Raw genomic sequence first — 26,981 nt, 5'->3', positions numbered from 1 at the left:
TCACACACGTACACTCACCTGTGCCCTGTATCCATGAGACGCAAGTGGAGTAAAATCATTAAAGTTACTCTTAGTGTGACCTTGTGCACAATCATCATCAAAGACATGACATTTTCAGATAGATTCACTTTTATTATCCAATTTTTTTGTTCTGTTGGTATCCATTGATACCATGAGAACGAAGAAAATTAGATAATAGAAGTAAATTGGAAAGTTATTTAAAATTGTATTCTTTATGAAACTATCTGAAAGCTTCATGTCTCTGATAATGATTGTGCACAAGGTCACACTAAGGGTAACATTAACGGTTCTGCTCCTCATTCTATCTCTGAATTATGAAAGAAAAATGAAGGGTTTCATGTCCCTTTAACGAGGCTGACATTTATTTAGCACACCCTATACTTTGAATGAAGAGCGCAGGATTTGCTACTAACGCTCATATTACATTGGCGACATAAGCGTTACACTCGAGCACATTACAAAATAGCACTGGGAACTTAGTGCTTTTAGAGACCTGAAGTAAAATGTAAAAAACAAACAAAAAAATAATTTCATGATTCAGAGAGAGAGTCATTTTATACAACTTTACAATGTACTTCTGTTACCAAGAGAATTAAGCAAATGTTATCTTTTGTTGAAGGAGAAGCAAAGAATTACTGGGAGCTAGCTGTACACATCTGCTGAGCCAATGACAAGAAGCATTTATGTGCAGACACCAAACATCAGCTAGGTATGCTATTCAACAAAGGATACAAAGAAAACACAGAAAATGAGTAAAGTAAATTGGAAAGTTGTTTAAAACTGTATCCTCTATCTGAAGCACAAAAGTTTAATTTTGACTTTACTGTTCCATGAACGCCTGAATATATGCGCAATAAAACACACGTATAGTATATTAGAGTAAAGTATTTCAGTCATAGTTATACATATGTAACACAAAAACAAGGTTTATCATTGAAATAAATGTTCTAATAGTGATTTAAAGGGATATGATCTGGTGCACAAAGATGTATATGTATGTGATTTATTTATATGTGTATAAATATACAGAAGTCTATGCAGAAAGGGACTCAGCGAGGTCACAATAAACGACCTCCAGATATTAACGCACCTGAGTCTTTGACTCATCCGATAACATTTCACTTTAAACTTGTAATACGAGTACAAGAATAGAAGAACTATAGATATAACTTGAGTGGAGTTAGCACTCAGTAGAACTTATATTTTTGTGCTTCATTTGTAATCTAGCCCTTAGTTAATCATACATGAGCTGCTCACTGACTTGTGTCTGCTGTGTAACCATCTGAGAAAATATAACTGTTATTTACATGACACAAAATGATATAAACCTGAGCTACTCACTAACCTGTGTCTGCTGTGTAACCATCTGATAAATATAACTTATTTACATGAGGCAAAATGATATAAACCTGAGCTACTCACTAACCTGTGTCTGCTGTGTAATCATCTGATAAATATAACTGTTATTTACATGAGACAAAATGATATAAACCTGAGTTACTCACTAACCTGTGTCTGCTGTGTAACCATCTGATAAATATAACTGTTATATACATGAGACAAAATGATATAAACCTGAGTTACTCACTAACCTGTGTCTGCTGTGTAACCATCTGATAAATATAACTGTTATATACATGAGACAAAATGATATAAACCTGAGTTACTCACTAACCTGTGTCTGCTGTGTAACCATCTGATAAATATAACTTATTTACATGAGGCAAAATGATATAAACCTGAGCTACTCACTAACCTGTGTCTGCTGTGTAACCATGTGATAAATATAACTTATTTACATGAGACAAAATGATATAAACCTGAGCTACTCACTAACCTGTGTCTGCTGTGTAACCGTCTGATAAATAGAACTGTTATTTACATGACACAAAATGATATAAACCTGAGCTACTCACTAACCTGTGTCTGCTGTGTGACCATCTGATAAATATAACTGTTATTTACATGACACAAAATGATATAAACCTGAGCTACTCACTAACCTGTGTCTGCTGTGTAACCATCTGATAAATATAACTGTTATTTACATGACACAAAATGATATAAACCTGAGTTACTCACTAACCTGTGTCTGCTGTGTAACCATCTGATAAATATAACTGTTATTTACATGACACAAAATGATATAAACCTGAGCTACTCACTAACCTGTGTCTGCTGTGTAACCATCTGATAAATATAACTGTTATTTACATGAGACAAAATGATATAAACCTGAGTTACTCACTAACATGTGTCTGCTGTGTAACCATCTGATAAATATAACTGTTATTTACATGAGACAAAATTATATAAACCTGAGCTATTCACTAACCTGTGTCTGTTGTGTAACCATCTGATAAATATAACTTATTTACATGAGGCAAAATGATATAAACCTGAGTTACACACATGCACACTCATCTGTAACCCATATCCCTCAGACACAACACATGTACACACTCGTCTGTATCCTGTGTCCCTCAGACACAACACGTGCACACTCGCCTGTATCCTGTGTCCCTCAGACACACCACAAAAGCACACTTACCTGTAACCTGTGTCCATCAGATACAAAATTTCATATAATCTTCTAGAGTGATCAATTAAAAAATACATAGCGATAGTGATATTAAAATAGGTATACAGAATTGAATTAGATTATTTTAAAAAACCTATAAGGTAGAATGAAAATATAAATGAAAATATAAATGGGGCTCTATGAACTATGTAGTAACATAATATAAAAAAACTATATGATAAATAAGGTTATATCTATACCTTCATTCTAAAAAACTTTAAAAGTGAATTATCCGCGCTGTTAAAAAGAATAATAAAATACACTAGTATTAAAAAATACATTTATATTGAAAGTATATCTATATTAAAAGAGACACAAGTATACGTTAGGGGATAAAATTGATTTATAAAAATTTAATTTGATCTAGTGGAAATTAATCTAATAAGAATGGGGAAATATCTAACTCTGAGTTCAGGCCGGTGGGAAATAGGGTATCGTATTTATATATCAGTTCTGCCTCTTTGAGTTTTAAGATTTTTTCTATGTTCCCACCCCTCCAATTTTGTTTAAAATGTGCTATTCCCCAATACTTTAGATCAGAAGTTCTGCCATTATGCACTAATTTAAAATGTTTATACAGATTAGTGTCTTCCATTCCCTTTTCAATACAAAGGAGATGTTCCCTTATCCTATCTTTTACCATTCTTTTTGTTTCCCCAAAATATATCAAATCACAAGTGCATTTTAAAATATAGATGACCCCTTTAGTGGTACATCTAATACACTCTTTAATACTCAATTCTTCCCCAGATTTCTGAACTTTAACTGTACTTCTTTTGTCGCTGTGTTTACAGGCCTTACAAGAATAGCAAGGAAAAAAACCTACTATTTTCCCTCCTTGTAGGTTTTTTTGTATGGGTACCATAGTTTTAGTGTGATATGCACTCGGTGCCAGGATAGATTTGAAGTTTTTAGATTTTCTAAAGATCATTTTTGGTTTCGGTGGTAAAGAATCTCCTATAATAGGGTCTGCTTTAAGTATACCCCAATTTTTATTTAAGATCTTTCTCATAAGACCATGATCTGCACTATACTCAGTAATGAATGGGACATTGATAGCCTCTGTATTTTCTATATTTGTCTTTTGTATCTGTTTTAATAATGAAGCTGATATATCATTGCTCTGAACAGATGTAGAGTTGCCAATACTACCTTTAATTAATGATACACACCCCTTCATCTATGACTAAGAAAATTGTAACCAATAAGAGACTGAGGTACACCTTTAAAAAGGTACACCTGCTGCAACACCTCATCTTGAGAAAGCCCTGCAGAGGGAGAAACGCGTTGATGTTTGTTGCCCACTTCTGATTTTGAGAAGTATCTCACAGCTATCAGTTGCTGTTACAGATTGATACAGCTTGTCATCTGTGGAACTTTTAAAAGAATTTTGCATTCTCCTGGCACTTGCTTGTGTACCAACATTATTAAGCCTTATTGAAGGTTATAAATGGAACTTTTGTATCTACTCTAAACAGTCGCATTCAGCACAAAACTACCGTTGTCAGTATCCTGCGTGCATTTGAGCACATAAAGAGCGGATACCTTGCCACTGTGAACTAAGCAGCTGCAACCTGAGAACGACCGTAATAGAAACCAATCGGAGTGCTCAGTCGGGCCAGCGCCCCCTTAAGTGACGTCACTTCCGCCACGGCGGTAATTTCATCGTTTGCTTCATCAAAAAGCCGCAACTGTTTGGGGGTAAGCCTGCATCATCTATCTACATAATAACTGTTACCGGGACTGCTTTATCCCATTTCTGGCCATTAGGAGACAAACTTTTGAAAAAATCGGTGTATTGGCATAATTTGTTTGATACGGAGACGTCCGTTTTTAGTATATGTGTTTTATTCTGTATTTTTATATGTTACATTAAATATTTTTAGGCAGAGCCTTGCAAACCACACCTAACTTGTCACTGTTTAATTCATTTTAGTTTATTTTGCTGCACCAAGCCCCTTTTTTTGATTATTCATAATATGCACGAATGATCTTTGCACTAAGTATTTGTCACTATTTAATATTTACCAACATTGATGTTTTGAAACGTATCTTTTGGAATTCACCACTTGTTTTTAATTTATCAGTATTGATGTTTTAACACGTATTTATGGGAATCTATCACCTGTTTTATTTGTTTCATATTCACCTTTAGCTACAGCGCTCCTGTTTAAACTTAATTTTATCTGTTTTGTACATGCCTATATCAGGGACTTTTTAGGTATATCAGGAGTTTGGTGTTTTTTACTCTGCGCTTTTTATTCCATATTTCTAGAATCTGTACAACCAGTCCCTTTTGATTAGCAGCGAGTATACATTTTTTCACACATATATATTAGAGTATAGGTATAATATACCCCTTTTTTTTCCCAAGTGCATTTTATTTCTATTTCCCCTGTCTCCATTTTTATCTTCCAATTTCCTCTATGTCATCTACCCCCAGAATGGAGGGTATTTTTGAATTTAGGGATCAGTTATATAAAGAATTATCTGACTATAAAGAGGAAGAGAGTAGTAATTGCCCTGAATATGAGAGTCTGGAAGAGACTATGATTAAGTTAGAAAAACTCTTAATTAAAGAATTAAAGCAAAAAACTGAAATTGTTTTTTTAAATAAATACACTGGAAAAGGAATTATCCCCAAAGGTCTAATTTTAAATAAATCATGTGCCTTTCCCCTCAAAGAGATTTTTCAAATAGAATGGGAAGAAGTATTATCCAAAGCCTCATTAGACTTAATAGAGATTCTAAAGAAATCTAGAAAAGATACCCTCATAGATTTAGAGAAAGAAATAATAGAAATCAAAGAGAAACTAAAAGATAGGAAGACTTTGGAGTTTAAACAGAAACAAAAAGCTATGATTGAAAGAATTGACACTCTAAACAAAGACATTTTAAAAACTAAATGGAAAAAATTGGATAGAGATACAAAAAAACCAAAAATAGATACTAATAATGAAACCACAAATGTGGAAAGCAATGCCCCTAAAGATGAGTGGACAGTAGTGAACTATAACAAAAAGAAAGACAATAATAAACTGATATATCCTAGACAATATAACTATGGGAATAGATCTAGAGAAAACAGAGACTATGATAGACCATGGAGATCAGACTACTCCAATAATGATAGAACACAGAATAATGGCTATCAATATTATAGAAACTCCAATACATATAACAGACAGAACGATTATCATTCAGAGGCAAATAGGGGATACTACAATAACGATTACCATAGGAATAGATATGCACCGTTTAGACCAAATAGATCAAATAGACCTATTTGGGAGAATAGAGAGAATTGGGAAACACCAGTTAGGAACAGATGCACTCCCTTAAATTATGAAGAAGAGAGACCCGCTCATAAAGATAATAAGACTCCTTTTTTAGTGCACAGCCCTCTGAGGGAGGGCACATCAAAAGATTTTGTAGAACAGAACCAAAACACATGGGGACAAAGAAACAACAAAAAAAGACCTCTAGAGGAACAAGAGGGAGCGGCTCCAGCAAACGAAGCCAAAAGAGGGAGATAAACACAAACGGAGTATTTAATATTAGTAGTACTACTCTAAAAGAGGAAGAAACCAAAATACTGAGCTACGGACTCTCCTTTGCCCCTAGTACCAGATTAAATAAATTTAACACGCACATACACATTAAAAAGTTTGTAAGAAATCTTACTTTAAAAAGGTTCTATATGAGAAGCCCATTAGAAATAGCGTCCACCGAAAGAGCTACAATTAAACAAGATAATTTTATCCATACCAATTTAAAATCCAAATCCAAATTTAATCCTATCTCTGCAAAAGGCAGTCATTTAGAGACCTTCGAAAAAATGACCCTAAGAGATCTAAAAAAGATGCAGCCATCTAGATTTACAAAAAATAATATGACAAAAAAGGACAGTCTGGTTTTAGAGAACCTAAAAAAGAACAACAAAGTGACCATCAAGCCCGCCGACAAGGGCGGGGGGATTGTAGTAATGGACACTAGCTATTACGAATTTGAAGCAAATAGACTGCTAAGTGATACCAAAACTTATAAAAAATTAGACTTAAACCCTACAAATAAATTTGCAGCATTACTTAAAAAGCTTCTAAAAGAAGGAAGGGACTTGGGAATACTAAATGAAAAGGAGGTGGAATACTTGGACCCGAAACATCCGAGGGTCCCGGTGTTCTACTTCCTCCCAAAGATCCATAAGAATGTAGAACAACCACCGGGTAGACCAATTATCTCCGGAATTGGGGCATTATCCTCAAACTTATCACAATATGTGGACATCTTTCTACAGAAATTTGTAAAAAATTTGAACTCATATCTTAAGGACTCAACTGCGGTCCTAAACATTTTGGAAAATTTAACTTGGGAGGATAATTATATTATAGCCACCGGAGACATAACATCATTATATACAGTAATAGACCATGAGAAAGGGGTTGCAGCTATTGATCAATTTTTAAGCACTGATCCAGATATGAAGATCGAACAGAAGCAATTCCTATTAAAGAGTATAGCTTTTATTTTAAAAAATAATTATTTCATGCACGATAACAAATTTTTTCTACAGGTAGAGGGTACGGCTATGGGCACGAGGTTTGCACCTAGCTATGCCAACCTGTTTGTTGGCAATTGGGAAGAATCTTTCTTCCAGGAGGGCAGCTATGGTGCAAACCTCGTGCTCTATAGACGCTACATCGATGATGTCCTGTTAATATGGAGGGGGTCTGAAGTAGAGCTACTAAAGATGTTTGATAATATGAATGCTAATGATAGGGGCCTAAAATTTACCTTCAATTATAGTAGGGAAACTGTCATCTTCTTAGATTTGGAAATCATGGTGGTAAATAATGTAGTGGAAACAAAAACCCACTTTAAAGAAGTTGACTCTAACAGTTTCATACATGCCAATAGTTGTCATCTCCAGCAATGGAAAGATAACATCCCGTTCGGCCAAAGTCTGAGGATCAAGAAAAATTGCTCTAGACCCCAAGACTTTGAAAATCAGATTGGGATTTTAATGGAAAAATTCCTAGATAGAGGATACAATAAAGAAACTGTAAACAAGGCCGTATCACGGGCTAGGGAGACTGATAGAAAAACCCTACTTTCATATAAACAAAAGACAAATATAGAAAATACAGAGGCTATCAATGTCCCATTCATTACTGAGTATAGTGCAGATCATGGTCTTATGAGAAAGATCTTAAATAAAAATTGGGGTATACTTAAAGCAGACCCTATTATAGGAGATTCTTTACCACCGAAACCAAAAATGATCTTTAGAAAATCTAAAAACTTCAAATCTATCCTGGCACCGAGTGCATATCACACTAAAACTATGGTACCCATACAAAAAAACCTACAAGGAGGGAAAATAGTAGGTTTTTTTCCTTGCTATTCTTGTAAGGCCTGTAAACACAGCGACAAAAGAAGTACAGTTAAAGTTCAGAAATCTGGGGAAGAATTGAGTATTAAAGAGTGTATTAGATGTACCACTAAAGGGGTCATCTATATTTTAAAATGCACTTGTGATTTGATATATTTTGGGGAAACAAAAAGAATGGTAAAAGATAGGATAAGGGAACATCTCCTTTGTATTGAAAAGGGAATGGAAGACACTAATCTGTATAAACATTTTAAATTAGTGCATAATGGCAGAACTTCTGATCTAAAGTATTGGGGAATAGCACATTTTAAACAAAATTGGAGGGGTGGGAACATAGAAAAAATCTTAAAACTCAAAGAGGCAGAACTGATATATAAATACGATACCCTATTTCCCACCGGCCTGAACTCAGAGTTAGATATTTCCCCATTCTTATTAGATTAATTTCCACTAGATCAAATTAAATTTTTATAAATCAATTTTATCCCCTAACGTATACTTGTGTCTCTTTTAATATAGATATACTTTCAATATAAATGTATTTTTTAATACTAGTGTATTTTATTATTCTTTTTAACAGCGCGGATAATTCACTTTTAAAGTTTTTTAGAATGAAGGTATAGATATAACCTTATTTATCATATAGTTTTTTTATATTATGTTACTACATAGTTCATAGAGCCCCATTTATATTTTCATTTATATTTTCATTCTACCTTATAGGTTTTTTAAAATAATCTAATTCAATTCTGTATACCTATTTTAATATCACTATCGCTATGTATTTTTTAATTGATCACTCTAGAAGATTATATGAAATTTTGTATCTGTTTTAATAATGAAGCTGATATATCATTGCTCTGAACAGATGTAGATTTGCCAATACTACCTTTAATTAATGATACACACCCCTTCATCTATGACTAAGAAAATTGTAACCAATAAGAGACTGAGGTACACCTTTAAAAAGGTACACCTGCTGCAACACCTCATCTTGAGAAAGCCCTGCAGAGGGAGAAACGCGTTGATGTTTGTTGCCCACTTCTGATTTTGAGAAGTATCTCACAGCTATCAGTTGCTGTTACAGATTGATACAGCTTGTCATCTGTGGAACTTTTAAAAGAATTTTGCATTCTCCTGGCACTTGCTTGTGTACCAACATTATTAAGCCTTATTGAAGGTTATAAATGGAACTTTTGTATCTACTCTAAACAGTCGCATTCAGCACAAAACTACCGTTGTCAGTATCCTGCGTGCATTTGAGCACATAAAGAGCGGATACCTTGCCACTGTGAACTAAGCAGCTGCAACCTGAGAACGACCGTAATAGAAACCAATCGGAGTGCTCAGTCGGGCCAGCGCCCCCTTAAATGACGTCACTTCCGCCACGGCGGTAATTTCATCGTTTGCTTCATCAAAAAGCCGCAACTGTTTGGGGGTAAGCCTGCATCATCTATCTACATAATAACTGTTACCGGGACTGCTTTATCCCATTTCTGGCCATTAGGAGACAAACTTTTGAAAAAATCGGTGTATTGGCATAATTTGTTTGATACGGAGACGTCCGTTTTTAGTATATGTGTTTTATTCTGTATTTTTATATGTTACATTAAATATTTTTAGGCAGAGCCTTGCAAACCACACCTAACTTGTCACTGTTTAATTCATTTTAGTTTATTTTGCTGCACCAAGCCCCTTTTTTTGATTATTCATAATATGCACGAATGATCTTTGCACTAAGTATTTGTCACTATTTAATATTTACCAACATTGATGTTTTGAAACGTATCTTTTGGAATTCACCACTTGTTTTTAATTTATCAGTATTGATGTTTTAACACGTATTTATGGGAATCTATCACCTGTTTTATTTGTTTCATATTCACCTTTAGCTACAGCGCTCCTGTTTAAATATATTTTTTATCTGTTTTGTACATGCCTATATCAGGGACTTTTTAGGTATATCAGGAGTTTGGTGTTTTTTACTCTGCGCTTTTTATTCCATATTTCTAGAATCCATCAGATACAACACACGTGCACACTCACCTGGGCTGATGCTGTCACTGGTTTCCTCATCTGGTGCTTCCAGCTGATGCCTCCCACACAGATCTTCTGTTATCTCAACTTTCACTATATCAGCGTTATCTTCATCTGTACAATAAAGCAGATTCAGTTTTTATATCACATGATCTAGTTTTTTTTAACTTCACTATAAAATAGTTTATTTCCCACACAGACAATAGCACCAAATTCACACATTCTCCTTCTTTCCCTCTCATCCTTTTTTTACCGTGATTCTCTATATTCGAGTATAAAAATACAACATAAACTAAACAAGGGTCAGTTTGTTATCTGTGCTTATAAACCAGACAGTAAGCTACAAGGGAGAGCAGTAAGTAACTGTGTGCACAGCCCCGGCAGACTCTCACGTATTACTACTCACCGGCAGGGAGGGAGAGAAGTAAGTAACTGTGTGCACAGCCCCGGCGGACTCTCATGTATTAATACTCACCGGCAGGGAGGGAGAGCAGTAAGTAACTGTGTGTACAGCCCCGGCAGACTCTCACGTATTACTACTCACCGGCAGGGAGGGAGAGCAGTAAGTAACGGTGTGCACAGCCCCGGCAGACTCTCATGTATTACTACTCCCCGGCAGGGAGGGAGAGAAGTAAGTAACTGTGTGCACAGCCCCGGCGGACTCTCACGTATTACTACTCACCGGCAGGGAGGGAGAGCAGTAAGTAACTGTGTGCACAGCCCCGGCAGACTCTCACGTATTACTACTCACCGGCAGGGAGGGAGAGCAGTAAGTAACTGTGTGCACAGCCCCGGCAGACTCTCACGTATTACTACTCACCGGCAGGGAGGGAGAGCAGTAAGTAACTGTGTGCACAGCCCCGGCAGACTCTCACGTATTACTACTCACCGGCAGGGAGGGAGAGCAGTAAGTAACTGTGTGCACAGCCCCGGCAGACTCTCACGTATTACTACTCACCGGCAGGGAGGGAGAGCAGTAAGTAACTGTGTGCACAGCCCCGGCAGACTCTCACGTATTACTACTCACCGGCAGGGAGGGAGAGCAGTAAGTAACGGTGTGCACAGCTCCGGCAGACTCTCATGTATTACTACTCACCGGCAGGGAGGGAGAGAAGTAAGTAACTGTGTGCACAGCCCCGGCGGACTATCACGTATTACTACTCACCGGCAGGGAGGGAGAGCAGTAAGTAACTGTGTGCACAGCCCCGGCTGACTCTCACGTATTACTACTCACCGGCAGGGAGGGAGAGCAGTAAGTAACTGTGTGCACAGCACCGGCAGACTCTCACGTATTACTACTCACCGGCAGGGAGGGAGAGCAGTAAGTAACTGTGTGCACAGCCCCGGCAGACTCTCACGTATTACTACTCACCGGCAGGGAGGGAGAGCAGTAAGTAACTGTGTGCACAGCCCCGGCAGACTCTCACGTATTACTACTCACCGGCAGGGAGGGAGAGCAGTAAGTAACTGTGTGCACAGCACCGGCAGACTCTCACGTATTACTACTCACCGGCAGGGAGGGAGAGCAGTAAGTAACTGTGTGCACAGCCCCGGCAGAATCTCACGTATTACTACTCACCGGCAGGGAGGGAGAGCAGTAAGTAACTGTGTGCACAGCCCCGGCAGACTCTCACGTATTACTACTCACCGGCAGGGAGGGAGAGCAGTAAGTAACTGTGTGCACAGCCCCGGCAGACTCTCACGTATTACTACTCACCGGCAGGGAGGGAGAGCAGTAAGTAACTGTGTGCACAGCCCCGGCAGACTCTCACTTATTACTACTCACCGGCAGGGAGGGAGAGCAGTAAGTAACTGTGTGCACAGCCCCGGCAGACTCTCACGTATTACTACTCACCGGCAGGGAGGGAGAGCAGTAAGTAACTGTGTGCACAGCCCCGGCAGACTCTCACGTATTACTACTCACCGGCAGGGAGGGAAAGCAGTAAGTAACTGTGTGCACAGCCCCGGCAGACTCTCACGTATTACTACTCACCGGCAGGGAGGGAGAGCAGTAAGTAACTGTGTGCACAGCCCCGGCAGACTCTCACGTATTACTACTCACCGGCAGGGAGGGAGAGCAGTAAATAACTGTGTGCACAGCCACGGCAGACTCTCACGTATTACTACTCACCGGCAGGGAGGGAGAGCAGTAAGTAACTGTGTGCACAGCCCCGGCAGACTCTCACGTATTACTACTCACCGGCAGGGAGGGACCAATGTATTTCAGTCTGATGACTATTCATGTCATCTGTCTCATCCTCTTCCTTCACATTTAATAGCCCAGTGCCCGGGTTTTCCTCTAGACGCCCTGTAATTACAGCAGGAAGTTACCTGATAGAGCACAGTACAGGGTGTAACATAAACTTATATAACAGACGTTTGTACGTTCTGGTTTAGTTTATTACACAATTAGTGAAAGCCTAATTTAACTAATTGTATTACACAAAAAAATCAGGCGTGCGTTTGTGTCTGGAGCACTTTATGGCAGCAGTTTACAAGAATGTTATCCATTTACAAGAGCACTAGATGGCAGCACTATTTCCTGCTCCAGACACCTACCTAGGTATCTCTTCAACAAAAGATATCATGAGAACAAAGCAAATTTGAAAATAGAAATAAATTGGAAACTTTTTCAAACTTGTATTTTCTGAATTAAAAAAGAAAAATTTGGGGTTTCATATCCCTTTAAGTTAACAGGAACCAGCTATGGGTAAAAATAAACCAGCATCTTGGAAAAGTGTAATTATTTTGTTTGTAACTCCTTGATCTCACACTCTCTGGTAAATGACCTTACATGAGAGAGTCTATAGCAGCGCACTGTGAGGTTTTACATGAGTGATATAATAAAAGCTACACAAATAAACCTAAAGGAAGAGCTTGCTGCATGATTTACTTTTGTATCTGTACACACGTAACAGTTGTGGTTTGTGATATACACAATACAGGGCTAAGCAGGTGATCCTAATAGAGGAGTCAGCATGCAGTAAACCCGGGAAGCTGCATAGCTAATAACACTGTATGAGAATTAGTGCCATTTAAAAAAGGAGGAAAGTCCGGCTCAGAACTCCATAAAACTGGCAAATAGGAAGCAGCGTGTTGTGCGCAGCAGAAAGATCAGACAGACAAGCAGGATACTAGTGACAGGAAGTACCGGCTAGACACCATCACAATATTAGCAGCACCTCCAGCGCCGCACATACTTCTGCCCCCAGCTACACACTGAAGTGCTGCACCATATTGTATAGTGAAAAACAAGTTTAGAGTGAGTGCACCTGGTGAGTGTTAATGTTTGGGGAAAATTGGTTAATATAACCACGCTCTAAACCCTACAAGTGTGACAGTTGTTCCTTCAAACGACTGTCAAAGAATGAAGCGCAATAACCAAGGTGAGGGGAGCTAAAGGTATAATTGGTGGTGATTGTATGTTACTGTGTAACCTAAATAAGAGTTTATGCTTAAGCGTTATGGTTGAAAAAATAATATATTTATTTTAAAACACTTTAAAACATGTGCATAATAAAAGTATAGAGCTCTATTACTTTAAGACATATAAAACAATATACAATATACAATTTGTAATAACAATAATTGAAGATAGAAAATAGTTGCTAAAATCTTGATATCTTGATCTTGATAAAGGCACCCGCCGAAACGCGTAGATCTGCCCACCTGAGTGTGCACCCTCTTTGACAGTTTATGCCCACACTGTGGGACAAGAACTATCTTCCCTTCAACGGATTCAGCTCTATCTAGCGCTTGAAATATTAAGCGCAAAAGAAGAAAAACACCGGACAACAGACAGAACTGCCTCTTAGAGACTCCTGCAAACCCTGAACAACCACCAGCAAAATCTTAAGGGTAAACAGTCTCAGAGACCAACGGATATTCCCAATCAAACTCCTGCTAAAGATTGAGAAATTTTCAAACGCTATAAGCCTCTTAGAGACTCCTGCAAACCCTGAACAGCATACTAGCTTAAAATAGGGTATACAGTCTCAGAGACCAACGGATAATTCAATTTGAAACCCCCCACGAAAAATTGAGGAACTTTCAAGCACCATAACAGCGTTAAAACGGCTAAGATTTTTCTTAAGCACAACCATTGGAGATATACATTGTATCAGCCTCTTTTAAAACTTTGCAACTCCTAACAAAGGAAATAGAAACAAATCTACTGCTTGTTCATTTTAACCTCCAAAGCTACAAAAAGCAAGATCGTCAATTTTAAGGCTTTAATTACTCCAAACGTATATTGCCTCCGCAACGGTTTTTTATAACCCCATAAAGCTAAAAAGCCTTTTACACTCAAGACAAAATCGTGAGTACTAGAACAACAATAATACTAAACTTTTAAAGCCTCAAAAGAGACCGTATAGACCACAGAAGCAAGCAAAAAGTGTACAAAAAGTGTACAATATTTTAGCAACTATTTTCTATCTTCAATTATTGTTATTACAAATTGTATATTGTATATTGTTTTATATGTCTTAAAGTAATAGAGCTCTATACTTTTATTATGCACATGTTTTAAAGTGTTTTAAAATAAATATATTATTTTTTCAACCATAACGCTTAAGCATAAACTCTTATTTAGGTTACACAGTAACATACAATCACCACCAATTATACCTTTAGCTCCCCTCACCTTGGTTATTGTGCACCATATTGTATATAATACGTTTATGTAACCAGCGGTAACAGAATATTAGCTGCCTCAGTGCTGCACATACTTCTGCCCCCAGCTACACACTGAAGAGCTGCACCATATTGTATATAATACGTTTATGTAACCAGCGGTAACAGAATATTAGCTGCCTCAGTGCTGCACATACTTCTGCCTCCAGCTACACACTGAAGAGCTGCACCATATTGTATATAATACGTTTATGTAACCAGCGGTAACAGAATATTAGCTGCCTCAGTGCTGCACATACTTCTGCCCCCAGCTACACACTGAAGAGCTGCACCATATTGTATATAATACGTTTATGTAACCAGCGGTAACAGAATATTAGCTGCCTCAGTGCCGCACATACTTCTGCCCCCAGCTACACACTGAAGAGCTGCACCATATTGTATATAATAAGTTTACGTAACCAGCGGTAACAGAATATTAGCTGCCTCAGTGCTGCACATACTTCTGCTCCCAGCTACACACTGAAGAGCTGCACCATATTGTATATAATACGTTTATGTAACCAGCGGTAACAGAATATTAGCTGCCTCAGTGCTGCACATAGTTCTGCCCCCAGCTACGCACTGAAGAGCTGCACCATATTGTATATAATACGTTTATGTAACCAGCGGTAACAGAATATTAGCTGCCTCAGTGCTGCACATACTTCTGCCCCAGCTACACACTGAAGAGCTGCACCATATTGTATATAATACGTTTATGTAACCAGCGGTAACAGAATATTAGCTGCCTCAGTGCTGCACATACTTCTGCCCCCAGCTACACACTGAAGAGCTGCACCATATTGTATATAATAAGTTTATGTAACCAGCGGTAACAGAATATTAGCTGCCTCAGTGCTGCACATACTTCTGCTCCCAGCTACACACTGAAGAGCTGCACCATATTGTATATAATACGTTTACGTAACCAGCAGTAACAGAATATTAGATGCCTCAGTGCCGCACATACTTCTGCTCCCAGCTACACACTGAAGAGCTGCACCATATTGTATATAATAAGTTTACGTAACCAGCGGTAACAGAATATTAGCTGCCTCAGTGCTGCACATACTTCTGCCTCCAGCTACGCACTGAAGAGCTGCACCATATTGTATATAATACGTTTATGTAACCAGCAGTAACAGAATATTAGCTGCCTCAGTGCTGCACATACTTCTGCCCCCAGCTACGCACTGAAGAGCTGCACCATATTGTATATAATACGTTTATGTAACCAGCGGTAACAGAATATTAGATGCCTCAGTGCTGCACATACTTCTGCCCCCAGCTACGCACTGAAGAGCTGCACCATATTGTATATAATACGTTTATGTAACCAGCGGTAACAGAATATTAGATGCCTCAGTGCTGCACATACTTCTGCCCCCAGCTACGCACTGAAGAGCTGCACCATATTGTATATAATAAGTTTATGTAACCAGCGGTAACAGAATATTAGCTGCCTCAGCGCTGCACATACTTCTGCCCCCAGCTACGCACTGAAGAGCTGCACCATATTGTATATAATACGTTTATGTAACCAGCGGTAACAGAATATTAGATGCCTCAGCGCTGCACATACTTCTGCCTCCAGCTACGCACTGAAGAGCTGCACCATATTGTATATAATACGTTTATGTAACCAGCGGTAACAGAATATTAGCTGCCTCAGCGCTGCACATACTTCTGCCCCCAGCTACGCACTGAAGAGCTGCACCATATTGTATATAATACGTTTATGTAACCAGCGGTAACAGAATATTAGATGCCTCAGCGCTGCACATACTTCTGCCTCCAGCTACGCACTGAAGAGCTGCACCATATTGTATATAATACGTTTATGTAACCAGCGGTAACAGAATATTAGATGCCTCAGTGCTGCACATACTTCTGCCCCCAGCTACGCACTGAAGAGCTGCACCATATTGTATATAATACGTTTATGTAACCAGCAGTAACAGAATATTAGCTGCCTCAGTGCTGCACATACTTCAGCCCCCAGCTACGCACTGAAGAGCTGCACCATATTGTATATAATACGTTTATGTAACCAGCGGTAACAGAGTATTAGCTGCCTCAGTGCTGCACATACTTCTGCCCCCAGCTACGCACTGAAGAGCTGCACCATATTGTATATAATAAGTTTATGCAACCAGCGGTAACAGAATATTAGCTGCCTCAGCGCTGCACATACTTCTGCCCCCAGCTACGCACTGAAGAGCTGCACCATATTGTATATAATACGTTTATGTAACCAGCGGTAACAGAATATTAGCTGCCTCAGTGCCGCACATACTTCTGCTCCCAGCTACACACTGAAGAGCTGCACCATATTGTATATAATACGTTTATGTAACCAGCGGTAACAGAATATTAGATGCCTCAGTGCCGCACATACTTCTGCCCCCAGCTACACACTGAAGAGCTGCACCATATTGTATATAATACGTTTATGTAACCAGCAGTAACAGAATATTAGATGCCTCAGTGCTGCACATACTTCTGCCCCCAGCTACGCACTGAAGAGCTGCACCATATTGTATATAATACGTTTATGTAACCAGCGGTAACAGAATATTAGCTGCCTCAGTGCTGCACACAGTGACGTTGTCTGTAGACGCACACAGCCAGGGTAGAAACAAACAATGCTTATGTCATTACATTTACTTTTTTCTCTTAGTATCCTTTGTTCAAATGTAGCTCCTTCCCATGACAAAATATCTAAGTACGCTCAGAAGCGTGCAAGTGTCTGGAGCACTGTATTTACTGCACACTGCTCAGCCTCCTTCAGTATACTCTCATGATAAACATTGTTGCCAAATATAAAGCGTGTTCCTGTGCTTATCTCAGTATGCTCTCATGACAAGCACTGCTGCTATATATATAAAGCTTGCTCCTCAACCTACCTCAGTATGCTCTTGTGATGAGCACTGCTACCATATATAAAGCACGCTCCTGAGTCTACCACAGTATGCTCTTGTGACAAGCACTGCTACCATATATAAAGCACGCTCCTGAGTCTACCACAGTATGCTCTTGTGACAAGCACTGCTACCATATATAAAGCACGCTCCTGAGTCTACCACAGTATGCTCTTGTGACAAGCACTGCTACCATATATAAAGCACGCTCCTGAGTCTACCACAGTATGCTCTTGTGACGAGCACTGCTACCATATATAAAGTACGCTCCTGAGTCTACCACAGTATGCTCTTGTGATGAGCACTGCTGCCATATATACAGCACGCTCCCGTGCTTACCTCAGTATGCTCTTGTGACAAACACTGCTGCCATATATACAGCACACACCTGTGCCTACCTTAGTATGCTCTCATGACAAGCACTGCTGCCATATATACAGCACGCTCCTGTGCCTACCTCAGTATGATCTCATGACAAACACTGCTGCCATATATACAGCACACTCCTGTGCCTACCTCAGTATGCTCTCATGACAAGCACTGCAGCCATATATACAGCAAAACCAGGGGACATGCATGTGACATCCTACTTACCTCCGTGTGCATCAGGATGGTCTGAGGTTTGGGTCTCGGTCTTCTCAGACATTGTCTTGTTCAGCGACTGAATTTGTCAGATATTCTTATAATGTTTCTTCTTTACTGACAAACGCAGTGATCTGTATTGTACCTGATCTTCACAGTAACAGGAGCCTACACAGAGAGAGAGAGAGACAGAGAGAGTGGCCTCATGTAGAGTTCATTGTCATAGGGGGAGATGCTGTGCATTATGGGTGACAAATACCTGTATCTGAGCATCATACACAAACCAAGATACAACAATCACTCAACTTAGTCATAAAGAGATTAAACTTAATGCAACTGATTAATGCAACAGGGGACAGTGAGTGTTCAAAGAAAAAAAAGAAAAAGGGTAAATAATGTTATATATATATACAGTGTTCTAACAATTAAATAGTTTTTATTTTTGTCACTAAATGCAGATCTATATTCCTTTATTCCTTTCTTTTCAGAGCCATTTGACACCCCTGAGTTGAAGCTTTTTCTAACAATGTGCACATTTTTATGTTTAAATATCAATTCCAGTGTTTTATTTTCTATGAATTACCCACACAAATTATAAGCAGTTTTTTTCAGACCGAGCATTTATAGAAAAAAAGTTTGCATTAATAACCAAATACAGTAAAATAAAACAACATATAAAATGCAAAAAAAGTTAAATTTTTTTAGTCATTTTTCACTAACGTACATAATATGCAATAGCACAGGAGTTATTTCCTCAAAGGCATTGAATGTTTTTTTAAAGCACTTTTCCAAATTGGTGCTAATCCTCTTTAAAAAATGTATATTTTGTGCTCATACAGCTGTATATTACACTGCAGTGGGTGACACTGTGTGCATAAAATAACTAAATCATTATTATTTCCCATCATCCTCTGCAGCACATCAGGCTTTATGGTTAGTTTTGCAGCACATTGTCTAATTATTAATTCCTACACTGTAGAACTAAACTAAAGGCTGATGAACTGCAGGGGGTGTAGGAGACATTGGTGTTGTTTGTATAAAACATTTTTATTTATCCACAACTTCTATCACTAATATACTCTACATCCCCTTTATTTGTCTCTCCCACACGCCTCCTCCCCAGCACCTTATATGCAGACTTAACATTATAGAGAGATTCTCTCTGCCCCACATACACCACCCTTCCTATCACACCTTATGTAGAGATATTCAGTACTATGGAGTGCCATGTCTCCAGCACTTTATATGCACACATTTAAAGGGACACTGAACCCCAAAAAAATTATTTTGTGATTCAGAAAGAGCATGCAATTTTAAGCAACTTTCTAATTTACTCCTATTATCAATTTTTCTTCATTCTCTTGCTATCTTTATTTGAAAAAGAAAGCATCTAAGCCAAGGAGCCAGCCAATTTTTGGTTCATTACCCTGGACAGCACTTGTTTATTGGTGGGTGAATTTATCCACCAATCAGCAAGAACAACCCAGGTTATTCACCAAAAATGGGCTGGCATCTAAACTTTCATTCTTGCTTTTGAAATAAAGATACCAAGAGAATGAAGACAATTTGATAATAGGAGTCAATTAGAAAGTTGCTTAAAATTGCACGCTCTATCTGAATCACAAAATAAAAAATTGGGGTTCAGTGTCCCTTTAAAGCTTTACAGTGGTTTCCTCTGGCTCACACACACATCACCCTACCCAGCACCTTATATACAGGAATATAATATTATAAAGTAGTTCCCTCTGACTCAAACATAAAGCTCCCTCCCCAGTAGCTTATATAATATTAAAGAGATGTTTCTCCTGCTTCACACATATACCCCCTCCCCAGTAGCTTCTACATGAGCATATTAAAGAGGTTCCCTCTGCCTCACATACACGCAGCTCACAAACACAACCCCTCCCCCGTACTGTATATAAATATATATATAATATTAGAGAGGTTCCCTCTGCCTCACATACACGCAGCTCACAAACACAACCCCTCCCCCGTACTGTATATAAATACAGGTAGCCCTCAGTTTACGCCGGGGTTAGGTTCCAGAAGGAATGGTTGTAAATCGAAACCGTTGTAAATTGAAACCCAGTTTATAATGTAAGTCAATGGGAAGTGAGGAAGATAGGTTCCAGGCCCCTCTCAACATTGGCATAAGTAACACCAAATACATTATATTTAAAGCTTTGAAATGAAGACTTTAAATGCTAAACAGCATTATAAACCTAATAAAATAATCACACAACACAGAATATATAATTAAACTTAAGTTAAATTAACAAAAACATTTGCTAAACAGCATTATAAACCTAATAAAATAATCACACAACACAGACTTCACTTGCATTTTTCAGCAAACAGTTCTTTCTATGCATTCCAATCTGGACTGATTTATAGACAGGAAGATCTTGTTCCTTTGAAATCTGCTCAATAGCTCATGTCTGGTTAAAATGATTAATTTCAGCTTGCTTGGTTTTGCTGCAACACAAGCAGACAGCTCCACCTACTGGCTATTTTAATAAATGCACTGCTTCTCAATGCTTTTCAATAGCAGTCACATGACTGGAAAAAAAGGTTGTTATTCTGAAACGGTGTAAATTGAACCGTTGTAAACCGAGGGCCGCCTGTATATATAATATTAGAGAGGTTCCCTCTACCTCACACACACAGTCCCATCCCGAATACCTTATATATAGATATTTAATATAAAGAGGGTCCCTCAGACTCACACACACAGCTACCTCCCCAGTGCCTTATATACACACATATGTAATATATGATAATATAGAGGTTCCATTTAATTACTCAGTAACACAACCCCCTGCCCATTGTTATATACAGATACATATTATAGAGAGGTTACCTCTGTCTTATACACTCATCTCCTCCCAATACCTTATACACAGATATATAATATTATAGATAGGTTCCCTCTGCCTCACACATAGCCCCCTCCATAGTACCTTGAGAAATATTATAGAGAGGTTCCCTCTAAATTACTCATACACAGCTCCATCCCTCTGTCTCACTCATACACAGCTCTACCTTCTATGTGGGGTGTTCTCAAATGAATGACAAGGGTAAATGACAAAATGGAATTCCCATATACTTCAATGGGATGTAAAGTTAAAAGTGCTATAGCAACAAAGCCATACAATATAGCAAATCGATACCAGATATTACCAGATATGTTCCCCAAGTACAGTAGCATATTCTGAAAGTGATGCGGGATTATTGCTGCTTTCTTTGGAATAACAAGGGTGAATAACTAAATGGAATGCACATTGACTTTAATGGGATGTAAAGTTAGAAGTGCTATAGCAACAACACTATGAGAAGATATCAAGAAGATATTTACCAGATATATTCCCTGTGTGCAGTAGCATATTCTGAAAGTGAAATAATGTGGGATTATAGCTGCTTTCTATGGAATGACACTTTTAACTTTACAACCCATTAAAGTCTATGGACATCCCATTTTATCATTCAATAGAAATCAGCAATAATCCCACTTTCAGAATATGATACTGTATCTAGGGAACATATCTGGTAAATATCTACTTGCTATGTCTCATAGTTTTTAACTTTACAGTCCATTAAAGTCCATAGACATTCCATTTTGTTATTCAACCTTGTCATTCCTTTTAATACATCCCCCTCACAGCCCCCTTCCCAGTACTTAATATGCAGATATATAATTTTATAGAGAGGTTCCATCTGTCTCATGCACACAGAGACCCCTCTCTAGTATCTTATATACAGATATATAATAATATAGAGAGGTTCGCTCTGCCCCCTCTCCATTAACTTCTATACATATATAAAATATTATAGAACGTTTACCATTTCCTCACACACACAGTACTATGTACCTTATATACAAATATATAATATTATAGAGATATTCCCATTACCTCGCACACAAACACCTCCCCGGTGCATTATACACAGATAAAAATTATTAGGTTTCCTAGCCTCACACACACCCTCCTTCCAGTACCTTATCATCGAGTAACAGCTACATCCACTGCAGCTAAGGACCAATGAAGTGAACACAGTCACACAGAAGTCACGTGACTGCAATGACATCATCAGTCCTTTAGACGGACTGGATCTAGCTGCTACCAGGTAATAGTAGTGATTTATGGATGTGTGACAATTAACGTTAACCGCCTAAGAGTAATTGCTGAGCTGGGGTTGCGGAGAGAGAAGGTAAGGAGGGGGCTATGTGCGAGACAGAAGGGAGCATAGAGTCTACATGGGCTAGAGTGTGAGATAGAGGGGGCCGCTAGTCCACAGTGGCTGGGGTGTGAAAGAGGGTGTCTTAGAGTCTACAGAGGCTGGGTGTGAGACAGAGGGGGGCTTATAGTCTATAGGGGCTGGTATGTGAGACAGAGGGGGGCTGCTAATCTACAGTGACTGAGGTGTGAGTGGGGGCGTGGGCCAAGAACCTGTACTGGGACTGGGGTGTAAGACAGAGGGGGGTGAGAACCTTTACAGGGGCTGGAGTGTGAGGCAGGGGTGATGTTGGTCTGTACAGGGGCTGTAGAGTAGAGGCAGGGGTGATGTTGGTCTGTACAGGGGCTGTAGAGTAGAGGCAGGGGTGATGTTGGTCTGTACAGGGGCTGGGGTGTGAGGCAGGGGTGATGTTGGTCTGTACAGGGGCTGGGGTGTGAGACAGGGTTGCTGATGGTCTGTACAGGGGCTGGGGTGTAAAACAGAGGGGGCTGAGCACCTGTACAGGGGCTGAGGTGTGAAACAAGGATGCTGTTGGTCTGTACGGGGGCTAGGGTGTAACACAGGGGGTGATGTCTGAGACAGAGGGGGCTGAAAATCTGTACAGGGGCTTAGGAGTGGGGCAGAGAAGGACTGTGAACTAGTACAGGACTGGGGTGAGAGAGAGTAGGAGACTGAGAATCTGTACAGGGCTGGGGTGTGTGAGACAGAGGGGGCTAAGAGTCTATACAGGGACTGGGATTTGAGGAGCGCTAAGCGTCTGTACAGGGACTGGAGTGTGAGAGGGGAGGGCTGAAAGTCTGTACATGGGCTAAGGTGTGAGACAGAGGGGGGCTAAGAGCCTATACAGGGGCTTTGGTGTGAGGCAGAGGGGGATAGGTATGTGAGTCTCTACAGGAGCTGAGGTGTGAGAGGGGCTGAGAGTCTGTACAGGGGCTGGGGTGTGAGAGGGGGGCTGAGAGTCTTTACAGGGGCTGGGGTGTGATTGGTGCTGATAGCCTGTACAGGAGCTGCAGTGTGAGACAGGGGGGCTGAGAGTCTATACATGGGGCTGGGGTGTTAGGAGGGCTGAGGGTCTGTACAAGGGCTGGAGTGTGAGACAGAGAGGAGGGCTGAGAGTCTGTACAGGGGCTGGGGTGTGAGACAGAGGAGGCAGAGAGTCTATAGAGGAGCTGGAGTATGAGATAGAGGGGGCTGAGAGTCTATGCAGGGGCTGGGGTGTAAGGGGGACTGATGGTCTGTACAAGGGCTGGAGTGTGAGACAGAGAGGAGGGCTGAGAGTCTGTACAGGGGCTGGGGTGTGAGACAGAGGAGGCAAAGAGTCTATAGAGGAGCTGGAGTATGAGATAGAGGGGGCTGAGAGTCTGCACAGGGACTGGGGTGTGAGACAGAGGGGGCTGAGAACTTGTACAGGGGGGGCAAAGGAGGACTGAGAATCAGTACAGGAGTTTATACAGGGTATGAGGTGTGAGACAGTGGGATCTGAGAACTTGTACAGGGGCTTATGTGTGAGGCAGAGGGAGGCTGAGAACTAATACAAGACAGGTGTGTGTAAGAGAGAGGTCTGATTCTATACAGGGACTGAGGTGTATGGGGACTGATATTCTGTACAGGGACTGAGGTTTAAGGGGGTGATATTCTGTACAGGGTCTGTGGTGTAAGGCGACTGAGTGTCTGTACAGGGTCTGGGGTGTGAGAAAGAGGGGGTCTGCGAGTCTATACATGGACTGGGGTATGATTGTAGCTCAGGGTCTGTGCAGGAGCTGGGGTGTGAGATGGAGGGGGCTTAGAGTCTGTACAGGGACTAGGGTATGAGACAGAGGGGGGCTGAGAGTCAATATAGGGGCTGGGGTGTGAGGGGGGCTGAAAGTCTGTACATGGGCTCAGGTGTGAGACAGAAGGGAGCTGAGATTCTATACAGGGGCTGGGGTGTGAGTGGGACTGAGGGTCTGTACTGGGGCTCGGGTGTGAGACAGAGGAGGGCTGAGAGTCTGTACAGTGGCTTAGATGTGATGGGGACTTAGGGTCTGTACAAGGGCTGAAGTGTGAGACAGGAGGGCTGAGAGTCTGTACAGGGACTGGGGTAAGAGTCTATAGAGGAGCTGGAGTATGAGACAGAGGGGGCTGTGAGTCTGCACAGTGACTGGGGTGTGGGACAGTGGAGGACTGAGAACCTGTACAGGACTGGGCTGTGAGAGAGAGTGGGATGAGAGTCTTGTACAGGTTATGGGGTGTGGGACATAGGAGGCTGAAAGCCTCTGCAAGGGATGGGATGTGAGACAGATGGGGTTGAGAGTCTGCACAGGGACTGACGTGGGAGATAGAGGGGACTGAGATCTTGTACATGGGCTTAGGTGTGGGACAGAGGCGGTTGACAGCCTGTACAAGGGATGGAATGTGAGACAGAGGGGGGCTGAGATTCTGCACAGGGACAGAGCTGTGAGACAGAGGGGACTGAGATCTTGTAAAGGGGCTTAGGTGTGAGACAGAGGAGGACTGAGAACCAGTACAGGACTGAGGTGTGAGGGAGAGGGTCTTAGAATCTGTACAGGGGCTGGAATGTGAGACAGAGGGGGGCTGAGAGCTGGTACATGGACTGGGGTGTGAGGGGGCTGATACAATAAGCAAGCTGTATTTGAGGGAGTGAGGATTTGATGAAGCACAGTCTGTGTGTTAAGGGTGATGGGTACAAGTCTGACCTGTTTATACTAATTGTATATTTATTACTATATGTGATGGGGACACAGGAAGTCAGTCTGCATGGTTGCCCCAAACAGAATGTGACATAACTGTGAAAAAGTTTGTAAAAAAATATCAGCCGGATTACGAGTTTTGAGCGCTAAAGGGAAATTATCGAACGCAACATTTTCACTGTTTTTTTCACAAGTTCAGAAAAAACAGGCTTGTGCGGGCGATATGGATGCGTTGAGCTCCATACCGCACCAAAATCAAGCACTGCTTTGACGTGCTTGTGCACGATTTCCCCATTAGACATCAATGGGGAGAACACCTGCGATCGCGGAGCGAAAAGCTCCGTAACGCAGCCCCATTGATGTCTATGGGGAAAAAAAAAAGTAATGTTTAAACCTAACACCTAAAACCTAAAATTTTTAAAAACTTTATTAGATTACTTCACATTAAGGATATCTGGCGTATTCATAACCCAAATGTAAGACGCTTCTCATGTGAGTCCAAATCTCATCAAACAATGTCTAGAATAGATTATTTCTTTGTTTCTGAAAATATGTTAAGCCTAGACATGACTACAGATATAAAGGAAATAGTTATATCGGATCACGCGATCCTAACTTTATCTATCACACTAAAGCAGATCCAATTTCCTTCTAATAACAGACTTTTTTTCCCAAGATATCTGGTAGACAATGTTAAATTTAAGGCATGGCTGAAAATAAAATGGAAAGAGTTTTTTGATATAAATGCCTCCCCGTACATACACATTGAAACATTATGGGAATCGTTTAAGGCCGTAATTAGGGGTGAGATTAAAGCCTATTTAGTTATCCAAAAAAAGAAAAGTATAATGCGGGATAACCAACTTGCTAATCAGCTTCGTAATGCTTACAATACATACATTAGTGACCCATCAAGAAAATGTTGGGAGCTATATCAAGTGGCTAAAAAAGAAAGAGAAATCTTTCTAGCGCAAAAAAGTGCTCAGACACACTTAGATCCAGGTTTTTTTATTATAGACATGGAGGGAAAGTAGGGAAATTTTTGGCTAACTTAACAACATCAAAAGATAAGAAATCTATGATTGAAGCTCTTAAGTCTACATCCGGTAGAACTGTTAAAAGTGAGGACATTGCCAGTGTAGTTACAAATTATTTTCAAGACCTTTATTCGGAAGAGAAAATAGACACACTGAGTAAAAATAATTTTTGGCACAAGATTAAAACACCTAAAATATTAGATGACCAAAGAGAGATGCTGAATGCCCCAATTACTTCTAATGAAGTACTAAATGCAATAAAAAAAAGCAACATCTAACAAAGCTGCTGGGCCTGACCAACTCCCTATAGAACTATACAAAATATTGTCAGATGATATTATCCAAACTTTGGTCTCTCTCTTTAACAGTTACTATCTGGATAAAAAACCATGCTCTAGATACTTTGCCGCATCACAAATAGTTCTTATTCTTAAAAAAGGCAAGGACAAAGAGCAGATATCTTCATATAGACCAATATCGCTCCTCAACTGCGACTACAAGATTCTGATGAGTATTATAGCTGATTGCTTAAAATCCTTTATTGGGCCCTTGATACACAAGGACCAGGTTGGGTTTATGCCAGGTAGAATCGCTACACGGAACCTACGGAAATTACAATTAATCCTAAATCAGTCCCGCCTACATAAAAACCCAACATTAGATAATTCCCTAATATTAATCGATGCTGAAAAAGCCTTCGACTCCTTCTCTTGGGACCACCTGTTTACAGCTCTCCCAAGATTTGGAGTCGAGGGAGCGTTTGTAGATTTTATTCGGGCAACCTATAAATCCTCAACTTCATCTGTC

At 40.0% G+C, this 26,981-nt stretch overlaps 2 protein-coding genes across 4 annotated transcripts in view; one reads left to right on the top strand and one right to left on the bottom strand.

Annotated features, from left to right (window-relative positions):
• LOC128655634 (gastrula zinc finger protein XlCGF26.1-like) overlaps positions 1-22,226 on the bottom strand; it is a 45,380-nt gene extending 23,154 nt beyond the window's left edge. For 2 of the 3 annotated variants that reach the window (XM_053709223.1, XM_053709221.1), the window contains exons 1-4: positions 22,123-22,205; positions 18,224-18,379; positions 12,232-12,339; positions 10,041-10,145 (exon numbers count right to left, since the gene is read on the bottom strand). In XM_053709223.1, the coding sequence (XP_053565198.1) occupies positions 10,041-10,145; positions 12,232-12,339; positions 18,224-18,275 (265 nt within the window). In that variant the 5' untranslated portion in view covers positions 18,276-18,379; positions 22,123-22,205. The other variant, XM_053709222.1, reaches the window with a different exon arrangement.
• Positions 22,227-22,280: 54 nt separating this feature from the next.
• LOC128657937 (oocyte zinc finger protein XlCOF7.1-like) overlaps positions 22,281-26,981 on the top strand; it is an 83,348-nt gene continuing 78,647 nt past the window's right edge. The window contains exon 1 of the mRNA XM_053712361.1: positions 22,281-22,336. The gene's annotated coding sequence lies outside the window, so the exon portion shown is untranslated. The remainder of the gene's footprint in view (positions 22,337-26,981) is intronic.

Source organism: Bombina bombina, chromosome 4 (assembly GCF_027579735.1).
Source record: "Bombina bombina isolate aBomBom1 chromosome 4, aBomBom1.pri, whole genome shotgun sequence".
Lineage (NCBI taxonomy): Eukaryota > Metazoa > Chordata > Amphibia > Anura > Bombinatoridae > Bombina > Bombina bombina.
This window is presented reverse-complemented; position numbering and strand designations above follow the sequence as displayed.